The 13,556-nt window shown below is 39.1% G+C and overlaps 1 protein-coding gene across 1 annotated transcript in view; it reads right to left on the minus strand.

Moving 5' to 3' along the window:
- Positions 1 to 8,301: 8,301 nt before the first annotated feature.
- LOC129446093 (uncharacterized) overlaps positions 8,302 to 13,556 on the minus strand; it is a 37,511-nt gene continuing 32,256 nt past the window's right edge. The window contains exons 3-4 of the mRNA XM_073873762.1: positions 8,815 to 12,057; positions 8,302 to 8,569 (exon numbers count right to left, since the gene is read on the minus strand). Of these exons, the coding sequence (XP_073729863.1) occupies positions 10,517 to 12,057 (1,541 nt within the window). The 3' untranslated portion in view covers positions 8,302 to 8,569; positions 8,815 to 10,516. The remainder of the gene's footprint in view (positions 8,570 to 8,814; positions 12,058 to 13,556) is intronic.

Raw genomic sequence — 13,556 nt, forward strand, 5'->3', positions numbered from 1 at the left:
AAAAACACAAGTGGCTTATCAGCGTGATTGGGGTGTAATGTCTTTAAAAATCACTTCCTGAAAAAGTATTTTCCCTGGGGTCTCGCGCCACTATTTGAGAAGCACTGCCCTAAACAAACATCAAGTGACAGAATGAGTTACCCTATAAAGGAAAGGTTTTTATATAAGGTGTATATTCTCTCACACACACACACACACACACACACACACACACACACACACACACACACACACACACACACACATCTGTAATTTCTAAATGGGGTGTAAATTTAATTTAAGTCAAGCCAAGCCAGATTTATTTATATAGTGTTTTTTTACAAAGTTGCAAAAACTTGTTTTAATCAATTTAATTTGACAAATATTAACCTTGACATACCTCACCACAAAGTGTATTAAGAGAATCCCTAGTAAAGAATTATTGACAACTGTCAACAGTGCCCGTTCCTCAATCGGAAGGCTGCAGCCTCCGGAGGTCGCATATGCAGGCTGCATAAGTCATCACGTCTGGTTAATTTAAGTTAACTAAGCATTACATCCGCAAATCATAAGGATATTACAACAATTATCGACTAACTAAGAATAATAGTCAACTTTATAATAGTTAGTTTTCTAAAATAAGACAGTCTTGATGATGTATGCAGCCTACAAAAGATTGCCTGATGAAATTCAACTCTGTGTTCCCGACCTAACAGTAAAACAAAATGTGATTGGTTGGAGGGAAATCTTGCCACGATTGGTCAGCACAGTGTGCTTATTGTCTGATTGGCTGGAGTAGACGGTAGGCGGAGTCCACCTATTTGTGGATTCTTGTGCACGTTTTGACGTTAGAAATGTTTCAGGTCCACAAATGTGTGCAGCAATTCACAAATGCACAGAAAGCGATCCACAAATGCGCAGGAAGCCATTCACATATAAATAAAATAAATATATATATTTATAAATATTTTTTCATTTGCAAATCCCATTTTATTTATTTGTGAATTCCCTTCCTTTTTATGAAATGTCTAACATATATTTATGGTTCGCTTATTGTGCATTTGTGGATTTAAAAAATATTTATGAAACTCTCTATATTTATTTGTGGATCATAGAATATTTATTCAGAAATACAAACCAAATCTGACCCCATACGTTTCTTGTAATAGACTACAGTGAAAGTCATGTCAGAACGTCCACTGCAGGCATCGTTTTAAAAATCATGGTTACCATGGGTCTGATGCCCATTCCAACTAAAGTCAGATGCCCATTCTGACTAAAACAGTAAATGTTCATGATTTAATTTAAAAGAACTGACAAAATTCTACCTTCTGTCAAAATTTCATGAAAATATTGGATAAAATGAGCAAAAACATGTGAATAAGCAGCATTTTGGTCACACAGATTCCATAGACATCCATATATAACTTTTTCCTCTGATTTCTAATATAAAAAATATCATAACTTTCTCAATCCTCAATGGATTTTTACAATCCTGAATGTCTGCTCTGTCTAGAAATGTGATAGATTTTGAGCTTTGGCGTTTTTAAAAATGTTGTCATCATACCTATACACTGGTCTCACTTGGGCGCTGGACAACGTTTCTTCAGAAACATCAAATTCTTTAACAGTTTTGGTGTAAAGTATTTATCCCCACTTTATCCCCACTTTTACTTGGTTTGGGTTTTAGTCAAAAATGATAACCAATAAGCGAAATCAAACTGTCATAATTAGATTGAGACTTTAGCCTGGCTTTTACAGACAGGCTCACATTTTCACAGCGAAGGTCCTGGTAACCACAAACAACAACTCTGTAACTGTATTAAACTTAATGTTTACATTTGCTAGCTAGTGTGCTAACTTAGTAATTCCTTGTACAGCTGTTACCCGGTATGTTTAATACCAAGGCGATTTCTCTCCAGCTCTTTTCATTGTCTGTCCGGTTGTGGTAGGTTTTAGAGGAAACGTTATAGAGGCAATCATGTTGGGGCCACATTTCCACCAACTGCTCCTCCATCTCCGCTGTCCAACACAGCCGTGAAGCAACTTTTGCGCTTCTCTTAGTCATTTCCGCCTCCAGGATAACGTAATCATCAGGGGGAAAAAATCTTAAAAATCTTATATAATATGTTTGATGCGATCGGGCGGCCCTGATTTGTGTGCGAGCATATTGGAAGGTGTAAGTTTAGATTTGTAAATGTCTCACATTACAGGATAATCTGGGGCAAACTTTGGGGCCAATCGAGGTCGATGACCCGATTTTCTATCAAGGAGGGCAAAATCGGGGTAAATTCGTCCTGATAATCCTGTGGTGTGAGCCAGGCATTAGACAAAGGAGTGGGAGTGAGTGAGCTAAATATAAAGGGTGAGGGTGATGAGGTCCAGGTAAGGTATCATTTAATATGTGCAGTACCCAACTGGACTAAACCATATGAAGCCTCATGATTTGTTTTTATATAGTTAATACTACATAGTAACATCAGTTTCTTTTATCGTGCCGAATGAAACATACAAAATCATATGGTTAGTAACAATTAATAATTTAAAAAAAAACAAATATCTTCAGCAGTAAAACTAAAATAACTTAACAAAAATTTAAATGGCATCTCAATACTCAAAACCGCCAAAAAATACACTGATGCATTAGAAAAAACTAAAAGAAAAGTCGACACGACAGTATGTGTACACTCACACTCTATAATCCTGGGTTGTTTTTAACCCAGGGCTGGGTCACTATTGGACAGAACACATTGCTGGGTTAAAATGACTTAAATAACTGCAGGGTTACTGTAAATAAACCATGTTGAAACAACCCAGCAGTTGGGTTAAAATAGGGTGACCATACGTGCCATTCCTCCCCGGACGTGTCCTGGCCAGGATTTCAGTGCGTCTTCCGGAAGTTGTATTTGACGACCACATACGCCATTCGGTTACAAACATAAGACATACAATCCTAGTTTCATTCTTACCTTAAAATGTAACATAATTAATTGTCATTATTGAATTCGTTTAGAGTCTCAGATGCTTAACTTGAATACTCAGTAATATAATTTTAAATATTTAACCTACAGTGTCAAAGTACATTTATTTGTTGGTAAACACAGAAATTAAAATGTTCGCTTTAACTGTTTCAATAAACATCTCATGTGACAATATGTACAGCTAACAAGCTAAAGAACCCAGAAATAAGTTTTTATAAGCTGTCAAGCCGTAAAACCCAGTCTTTAAGGAGAACAAAGTGGATCGCTGACTACGTTTCCCCCTAGTGGACGCAGTTCTACTAATAGAAGTACTATGAAAAGTTGCCTGTATCCATTTTTGTGTCTTTAAACGCTCGTTTTTTGGGGTCGACAGCTTATAAAAACTTATTTACAGATTAAACTTAAAAACAGAATAATACCTAAAAGCTGCTGTGTGACAAGGTGTACATCTGATCTAACACGCCAAAAAAAAAACAAATACGTTTTTATAAGCTGTCGACTTCAAAAAACGAGCGTTTAGACACAGAAATGGAAACAGGCAACTTTTCATAGTACTTCTATTAGTAAAACTGCGTCCAATAGGGGGAAACGTAGTCGGCGATCCACTTTATTCTCCTTAAAGGCTGGGTTTTACGGCTCGACAGCTTATAAAAACGTATTTCTGGGTTCTTTGGCTTGTTAGCTGTACATATTGTCACAAAGCAGCTTTTAGGCATTATTCAGTTTTTTGTTATAAGCCAGAAATGACAAGGAGGCGGCCTCTTGCAATACAAAGTCAATGGAGATGGTTGGATTGCTTCCCCCCCGGTGGGCGTGGTTTTCAGGTTATGACTCGCTGCGCTTTGTCTCTATTTCTGTGCAGCACATGGTAAAATACATCAATCAATTTAACACAAAATTAGATGGATTTACTCTTTAACACGTTGCCTGAATCAAATAACAATTAAACATTTCATGTAACAACAAATACTAGATTTTATCCAGACATCCATCATTAATTCTCTTAATTGGGATGTCTGCGAAGTGTATGTCCGTGCATCTTATGGCGGATATCCATGCCATCCATCGTCGTTTGGTTACATCGGACACATGACTCCCTTCCATTTCAAGGCCAGAAAGCAATAAAAAAGAAAGTCCGTTGTCTATTTTTTTGCCCCGTTGATCGTGTGAATGGACATTACCACTGGGGCCACTGTTGTTTTGTTTACATATTAATGAATTGCCATCGGTCTGCAAGGGCAAAAATATTATGTGTTTTATATAGCCATGGGAGAGGTGCAACAGACGTAGCTAAGAAATGATCAAGTGTTATGAGTAAAGTCAGTAATTGGTAACATGACTCATGCCTTACATCAGGGTTACCCAAATCTTACCCTGGAGGGCCGGAGCACTACAGAGTTTAGGTCCAACCCTAATCAAACTTACCCACCTGTGATTTTCTAGTGATCATGAACATAGACATACGTAGACACCTCGTAGACTGAGCTGCCTATTGGAGCTGACGTAGCGTGCGGCCGCCATCTTGGATGGGTCTCCAATGCGCTCTCTTGCATTCATTTTTAATGAGGAATAATCATAACTCCCCTAATTTTTACCAGATTTTCACATGATTTGAGTTGTTATAAGCGGCAGAGATTTAGTTATGATACAGGACACTGTCACACATTGAAAAATACTGCTTTCATGCTAAAATACTTTGTCAATATGCCATACTTAAAGAGTATAATACAGAGGCAGACACTACGTCATGAGGTGTCTACATATATAATGTCTATGATCATGAAGACCTTGATTAGCTTGCTCCGGTGTGTTTGATCAGGGCTGGAGCAAAACCCTGCAGTGCTCCGGGCCTCCAGGGCAAGACCCGGGGAACCCTGCCTTACATTAAATGCTGAAAAAACTGTAACTATGTTTTCACAAATCGGTCTATACTCAAAACCCATCCATTATACCCCACCCATTATTTAGATATACAAGAAACCGCTGAAGCATATATTTAAAGGCAATGATCATTTCTCATCTTTTGTACTGTATTACATCCTGGTCTCAGACATGTAAAAGTCATAAAATCCGTAAAATCTTTGTATAAAAACAGCTTGAAGACTCATGACCAATAACACGTCATTATCATCACTGTCATATATTGGTCAAATATGATTTACTTAGTTTTGATAATGTAATAAAACATCTAATTTATCTAATCAATCTAATTGAACTTTGTTACATAATATCATGCATAGTGCCACTGCTCCCCCTTCGAAAAAATGTGTAATACTTTGCTCTGAAAAAATACAGTGAACAACTAGAAGTGTTGTAAGGGGTAATGCAGTTTTCCACAACGTAAAACCCAATTTAGGATTTCCTCCTTCTCATGTGGTCATGAGTCAGTGGAATACCCTTCCCACGAAATACAACTTATGTACAGACTTGCACACTTTCTCATGCCTTAAGATATGGTTGTTAAGCAAGCAACCCATCTGTCTTAAATGTATTTATGTATTAAGATATTACCAAATTGAGGGTGTTTGATAGGGTAGGGGGAGACATAGAGTAGATGGGCTGATGGTTTCCCTGTTTCTTTTGTTTTTGTTTATTTGCGCATTTGTTTGTTTAATTATAATGGACATTATTATTATTATTATTTTCATCTTGTAAGCTTATTTTTAATTTGTCAAACCTGCCCAGGGACTACAGGTGGAAATTAACAATTGACTAATATTTTCTTGATTAACAAGTTTAATGTTTATTTGTGCATTGTCCCTCTTTCAAATAAAAACAATCAACAACACAACAGGTTCTTAACATGACTAATACTTCCCCGGCGCATCACAAGAAGTGGCCTCACAACATGCCGATTTTTCCCATCAGCCACCGCGGTGCTAGAGTCATGAAGTCACGTCGCCGGAACCTATATTGCTAATGAAACAGCAGAGTGCTTGAGGGCATCATTCAGTCTAACCAATACCTGCAGCCCTGTCTATGTATTTTAACAATAACATGAAATATATAAAATGCAAAAACATTGCTTGTTTTTAAGAAAAAAATGAATATGTGGATCAGGCAACACGTGCATTCGCTGATTAGCTTTAATAGATTTATTTCAAAATGAAATATGATATAAAACACAACCATTTATTTAATACTACAAAACGTTTGTACAATATGAAATAAACACAAGAAAAAATCCAGTTAAAGTAAAAAGGCAGTTATTTACTACAGTGTTAAGATTATATAGATATATATGTGATGATTTAAGTTATGAAACTTAACTTTAACATCAGTTAAAACCACCAGCTGATCACCTGGAACTCACACATACAGTGAGAAAAATACGTCTTCGAAACCCCCAGCCATTCTGCAAGTTCTCCCACCCAGAGATCATGGAGGGGTCTAAAAATCCTCTTCGCAGGTGCATGTCCACTGTGGGAGACGTAGTCTGGAACGGATCCAGAAATTACAATGTATGATTTTTTTAGCTATTTGTATGATACAGTTGCAAATAAGTATTTGAACACCTGTCTATCAGCTAGAATTCTGACCCTCAAAGACATGTTAGTCTGCCTTTAAAATGTCCACCTCAACTCCATTTATTATCCTAAATTAGATGGACCTGTTTGAAGGTCGTTTGCTGCATAAAGACACCTGTCCACCCCATACAATCAGTAAGAATCCAACTACTAACATGGCCAAGACCAAAGAGCTGTCCAAAGACACTAGAGACAAAATTGTACACCTCCACAAGGCTGGAAAGGGCTACGGGGAAATTTGACAAGCAGCTTGGTGAAAAAAGGTCCACTTTTGGAGCAATCATTCGAAAATGGAAGAAGCTAAACATGACTGTAAATCTCCATCAGACTGGGGCTCCATGCAAGATCTCACCTCATGGGGTCTCAATGATCCTAAGAAAGGTGAGAAATCTGTCCAGAACTATATGGGAGGAGCTGGTCAATAACCTAAAAAAAGAGCTGGGACCACCGTTTCCAAGGTTACTGTTGGTAACACAATAAGACTCATGGTTTGAAATCATGCATGGCACAGAAGGTTCCCCTGCTTAAACCAGCACATGTCCAGGCCCGTCTTAAGTTTGCCAATGACCATTTGGATGATCCAAAGGAGTCATGGGAGAAAGTCATGTGGTCAGATGAGAACTTTTTGGTCATAATTCCACTAAACGTGTTTGGAGGAAGAAGAATGAGGAGTACCATCCCAAGAACACCATCCCTACTGTGAAGCATGGGGGTGGTAGCATCATGATTTGGTGGTGTTTTTCTGCACATGGGACAGAGCGACTGCGACTGCACTGTATTAAGTAGAGGATGACCGGGGCCATGTATTGCGAGATTTTTGGGAACAACCTCCTTCCCTCAGTTAGAGCATTGAAGATGGGTCGAGGCTGGGTCTTCCAACACGACAATCGCCCGAAGCACACAGCCAGGATAACCAAGGAGTGGCTCTGTAAGAAGCATATCAAGGTTCTGGCGTGGCCTAACAAGTCTCCAGACCTAAACCCAGTAGAGAATCTTTGGAGGGAGCTCAAACTCTGTGTTTCTCAGCGACAGGCCAGACACCTGACTGATCTAGAGAAGATCTGTGTGGAGGAGTGGGCCAAAATCCCTCCTGCAGTTTGTGCAAACCTGGTGAAAAACTACAGGAAACGTTTGACCTCTATAATTCCAAATAAATCATACATTGTGATTTCTGGATTTTTTTTAGATTACGTCTCTCACAGTGGACACGCACCCACGACGACAACTTCAGCCCCCTCCACGATCTCCAAGCGGGAGAACCCGCAAAACAGCAGAGTCCTCAAACACCTATTCCTCTCACTGTATACTCTGTGTTACTCAAATAATTACATTGTTACTCAATTGTATTTGTTTTCACCAAGGAGGTGCAATCATGAAAGTGGAAAAACATATTTACAACTAAAGGCATTCCAGAGCCAGACGAGCACCGAAAACAGCTTTGGAATTTTGGTGGAAATAGAATTCTGGGATGAGCCCTGGAATTCCATCCTGACAAAGCAACACACCTGCAAACCGATACATCCTTGCTAATTTTGTGGACACAGATGCTTTAGGTGTCCCTCAACCTGGGGAGTACCGAGCAGTTGTTGCAGACAACGGTACTCTGTTAAATGCCCTTGGTCCAAGCTACAGTTCTTTATGATTGCTAACACACAGTTTATGAATAAATTCACCATTTTCAGCACAAATCTCAAACTTCCAGGTCAAAATCCAAATTTTCAAGTCAATATCATATTCCCCTCTATACAATCAAACTTTTATCTCAGATGATGCTGAAACATGAAAAACACAGAGACTATGCCAGACGCAGCAAAACAAGTAAACATGGCAGCACAGTTTATTTGTGTTGCTGTTTTTCAAACAATAGTTTGTAGATGTCAAAAATAGTCTGTGTTTGATGTTCTTCGGGGAATCGACGCAGCAAGTCCGCAACAATTTCTCCGAACCAACTATATTCGTCTGTGTCTTGCAGAACAAGCTGGATTCTGGGCTGGAAGATGTGGCTGCCGAATGTGTTGGTGTCTCCTCTGCTGGCGTCTTGTCGGCGTGTGATCTCGCCACAAACCCGTTCTCATTGGCACTCTAGTAATTCAATTGTACAACGTTAGAGTTTTGCAAATATATACGTAAACAACATAATTTAATGAGCCCGTTCTCGTACTGATTAAATACTAAAGAATAATTTAATTCAAGTTGTGTATACAAACAAGTAAACAAATCATAGCTTGTTTGCTAGTAAACTAGCTACAGTAATGGTCATTCAAATCTCGAGTAGAGACACAGTTTCCTGCAATTCAAAGAACTACAAGCATGAAAGGAATATTTACCTTGTGTTTTTCATAATTAGTTTCCGTTTGCCGATGTTTCACACGTGCTTCCAACCAAGACAGAAATATAGCACAGGCACTTTCTTGCCATCTGGGTCGCAGCTCCTCGCACTGTTCAACTTCTTGTGAAAGGGAACGTACTTGTCTCGGCTGTTCTTCCACCTCTTCAAACAATACAACTTCTAGCTACGGCATAGAACCTATGCATGCCTATAACTTGCATGGCACCTTCTCTCTTCCTCCATTTTTCATCAAGGTAGATCCCGTATCTGGTCCTGGCTGCAGATACAGAAGCAAGTAGGTCCTTTGTAAGGAATACTTTGAGAACCCCTCCACAAGCTCTAACCTTGTTACAGACCATTATCTGGGCCTCAACAGTGTCTCCTTCTATATTGCAAGTCTCTACTTCCCTGTTGAGAGAGCACAACCTATATTTTAAAGCTATCCCTATAATATTCCTACCAGCTGAAATCCCTTCTGTTAACTGCTTGTCCTGCAGAAATCTTTCAACTAGAGACTTCAACTTTCCTTTGCACCATTCTGGGTCTCTGTTCATGATGGAGGGGTCTTGCAATCTGCCTGACACTGGGGCATTTCAAAGGGCATCTCTCTTGTAGTTTCTAAATTTTTACCACCAATTACTCGACAATTAAGAGAAAACGCTTCCCTGCCGATGACAAGTTTTTCCGGCAATCCGTAATACTCTTACCCAACGTATAAACCCGGAAGTATTCCCTTAGGACAGTGGTTCCCAATTCCAGTCCCCGGGCCCCCCCCCCCCAGAACGTTCCAGATGTCTCCCTATCTGAAACACCTGATTTCACCTATCAGGCTCCTTAATTAACACACTAACGAGCTGATGAACTGAATCAGGTTTTTTATATATGGAGACATATAAAACGCTCTGGGAGGTGGGGCCCGAAGACCGGAACCGAGAACCACCGCCCCAGGACAAACCGTTCAAATTCGGATTTTCGAATTCAAATGTTTTGAGGATCACTCTGAATCTGATCTCTTATCAAAAGTCCTTCACAAAAATGCAATTATCTTAACTTTTGCTATTTTTGAAGAAACCTACCCATATTTAAGAGGTGATAAAAGAAGGAAGGAAGAATGAAACGTTTTTCATTTGTTTGAAAGCAGAGGGTCTGTTCTTTCATTTGATATATTGTATGTTTATTTATTTAAAGAAGAACATTTTCTGGAAGGCATTAAACTTTTGTGAAAATCATAAAAATGCTGGCGCTGGCTGGCAACTTAAAAAAAAAAAAAACGCTGGTGGGGAAATAGCTAATTCTAAAACTACACTCAAAATATTTTTTCTTCAAAACTAAAAAAGTGTCTGTAGAAATAAAATGTAATGCTTTTTAATGCCATTTAAGACCTTAATTTTTGCAAAATCAATTTAATGACTTTTAATGTTTTTTAATGCTCTGCTAGACTAAAACTAAAAATAATTCAGATGACTAAAATATGACTAAGACTAAATTGCATCTTAGTCAAAAGACTATGGCTAAAACTAAAAATCTGCTGTCAAAATTAACACTGCTTTTAAGTGACCTGACCCAGTACACGTCTTATGTAAAGTCTTAAACTGTATGAGTTTTCTGGTGTGACACTAAATGTTCATGTCGACTAAAACTCTTCCAACAAACACTACAGTGATGTGGTTTCTCTCCAGTGTGAACTCTCTGATGAACTCTCAAATGGGATGGATCAGAGAAGCTTTTTCCGAGCAGATGTAAGGTTTTTCTCCAGTGTGAAGTCTCTGATGGACTTTTAAGGAATTTAACCGAGTAAATGTCTTCTCACACTGAGAGCATTTGTAAGGTTCCTGTCCAGTGTGAACTCTCTCATGGACTTTTAAGGAATATAACCGAGTAAACGTCTTCTCACAATAAGAGCATTTGTAAGGTTTTTCACCTGTATGAGTTCTCTGGTGTGACACTAAATGTTGACGTTGACTAAAACTCTTCCCACAAACACTACACAGATAAGGTTTCTCTCCAGTGTGAACTCTCTGATGACTCTCTAAGGAACCTAAATGAGCAAAAGTCTTCTCACACTGAGAACATTTGTAAGGTTTTTCTCCTGTATGAATTCTCTGGTGTGACATCAAACTGCCACATTGACTAAAACTCTTCCCACAAACATTACAGTGATGAGGTTTCTCTCCAGTGTGAACTCTCTCATGAAGTCTAATAGCAATTGAACTACTGAAGCTCTTTCCACAGGTAGAGCAGACGTAAGGTTTCACTCCAGTGTGAACTCTCAGATGAACATTGTATTGAGCTGGATTAGTAAAGCTCTTTCCACATTGAGAGCAGGCGTAAGGTTTCTCTCCAGTGTGACCTCTCAAATGGACTTTTAAGGCATAAAACCGAGTAAACGTCTTCTCACAATAAGAGCATTTGTAAGGTTTTTCACCTGTATGAGTTCTCCGGTGTGACACTAAATGTTGACGCTGATTAAAACTCTTCCCACAAACACTACAGTAATAAGGTTTCTCTCCAGTGTGAACTCTCTGATGACTCTCTAAGGAACCTAAATGAGCAAAAGTCTTCTCACACTGAGAGCATTTGTAAGGTTTCTCTCCAGTATGAATTCTCTGGTGTGACACCAAACTGCCACGTTGACTAAAACTCTTCTCACAAACATTACAGTGATAAGGTTTCTCTCCAGTGTGAACTCTCTGATGAACAACATAATGTTCTTTGGTGCTGAAACATTTGTCACATTGACTGCACTGATACGGTTTCTCATTGGTGTGTACAAGTATGTGTCTCCTCACGAGGTCTTTTTGTCTGAATCTCTTCTCACAGTGAGGACACTTGTATGGTTTTTCTCCAGTGTGAATGTTCTTGTGAGAATCAAGATTTCTTTTGCTGCTGAAACATTTGCCACATTCACTGCAGTAGAAATGTTTTTCACCACTGTGTGTCCTCATGTGAATATTCAGCTGAGATAAGAAGTCAAAACCCTTCCCACACTGCTCACAGTCAAACGGCTGCTTCTTCTCTGTGTGCTCTTCTGAATGATGTTTCTTCTCTAGTAAGGTAGTAAAGCTGATCTCAGATCTGGTGAAGAGTTTCTGTTCTGTGTGTTTTCTCTCATGTCTCTCTAAATGACTCTGTGAGCTGAATGTCTTTCCACAGGTGATGCAGGAAAGAGTTTGTGTTGTCAGTCCCTCTTCTGATGTTGAGGACGTTATTTCTAGATCCAAACATGAATCACTCTTCACATCTGAAAGAAACATAACAAAAGATTAAAATTCTCTTTTCACTCTTAAGATCTATTCAGATGGTAATTGTTTATCATTGGAACGTAAGGTATTTTTTACATTTACAGTATTATGTGAATGCTTTGTTCCGGACAAGTTAACTATTGCGACCTAAGTATATTTACAAGATGAGTTATGTGAATGCTTTGTTAAAGAGATATGTCTTTAGTTGCAGGTTACATTTTTCAACGAATTTGTGCAATTTGCTTGTTGATAATAAACATTTAAACTGTTATCCATTGTATTTTATGTTGTTGGGTATCACAAAACAGAATATAATACGAAAAAGTACAGCGGTTTGCAATGATTCTCCTTTCCCCCACAACGCACTGTATGACGTCACGCTGGGGAGTGAATTCACCAAAGCCGCCTTGAGAGCTTTGAGAATGACTATAGAGAGACGAGTAAAGTACCGTTCTGATTATAGATTATAGATAAATACACAGACAGATAGATAGACAGACAGACAGACAGACAGACAGACAGACAGACAGGCGGATAGGCTAGTATAGAGAGATAGGCAGACAGCCAGATAGCATAACGTTAGCATAACTTTGTGTAGAAAGTAAACAAAAATTAACATATCGTGCGTGCTGGCTTGAGGGGGTGGCCTGCCTAAAATGGGTGTATGCGATCTTCAGCACAAACGGATTTAGGCAGCATGTCAAATCCTGGAAGCTGAGTGAGGCACGTCACATCTGTTCGCGGGGTAAGCTTCTCGACCAGCGAACGAAACACACTCACTTACAGCCAGTAGCGGAGAGACAATCGGGAGAGTCGGGACTTTCCTGGTGGGCCTATCTGATAATAGTTAGACATTTCAAGTTATATTAGCAACACTGTCTGGCGGCGTGATGTGCGGCCGGTTCCCGCAGCCCGCTGGTCAAACTGTGCAGCATCTCTGATCAACAAAGTATATAAAAGTGCTCAACCTGTTTGGCAAGTCCAACCATGTACAGGATTTATAAAAATACGGTGATCAATGAGCGGTTCCTCCTCAAATGGCATAGCCTTTGACATAATTTGATGTAAAAAGCCACCGAACGCATGTTTATTACAGTATGTATGTGGTCGGATCTGAGTGTGCTGCAGCTGCTGACCGCAGCTTTTCCGTATAAAATGATCGTGTGATTCGTTATGATTGCATAAACAATATAACAAAGCATCCTTTTATTTCACAAAACAATATATTTTAGATATTATTTGATAGAATAGTAAGTGTGGATTAAGGATGTTTAAAAATCTCTAGCCTGGTGATCAGGACTAGCCTGACGTTGTCATACTCAATTCTAGTCAGAATTTGAGTCTGATACCGCTCCATTGAGCTATAATTATGAGGCGTGTCTCAACCGAAAAATGCCTCTGCACTCAATTGGATAGACCTACGACCAATCAGAGCAACGGAGTGTGTGACGTATGTTGAAATTACGTCTTTGCAGCCTGACCAAACTGCTAGTTATTT

The sequence above is a fragment of the Misgurnus anguillicaudatus genome, chromosome 12, assembly GCF_027580225.2.
Source record: "Misgurnus anguillicaudatus chromosome 12, ASM2758022v2, whole genome shotgun sequence".
NCBI lineage: Eukaryota > Metazoa > Chordata > Actinopteri > Cypriniformes > Cobitidae > Misgurnus > Misgurnus anguillicaudatus.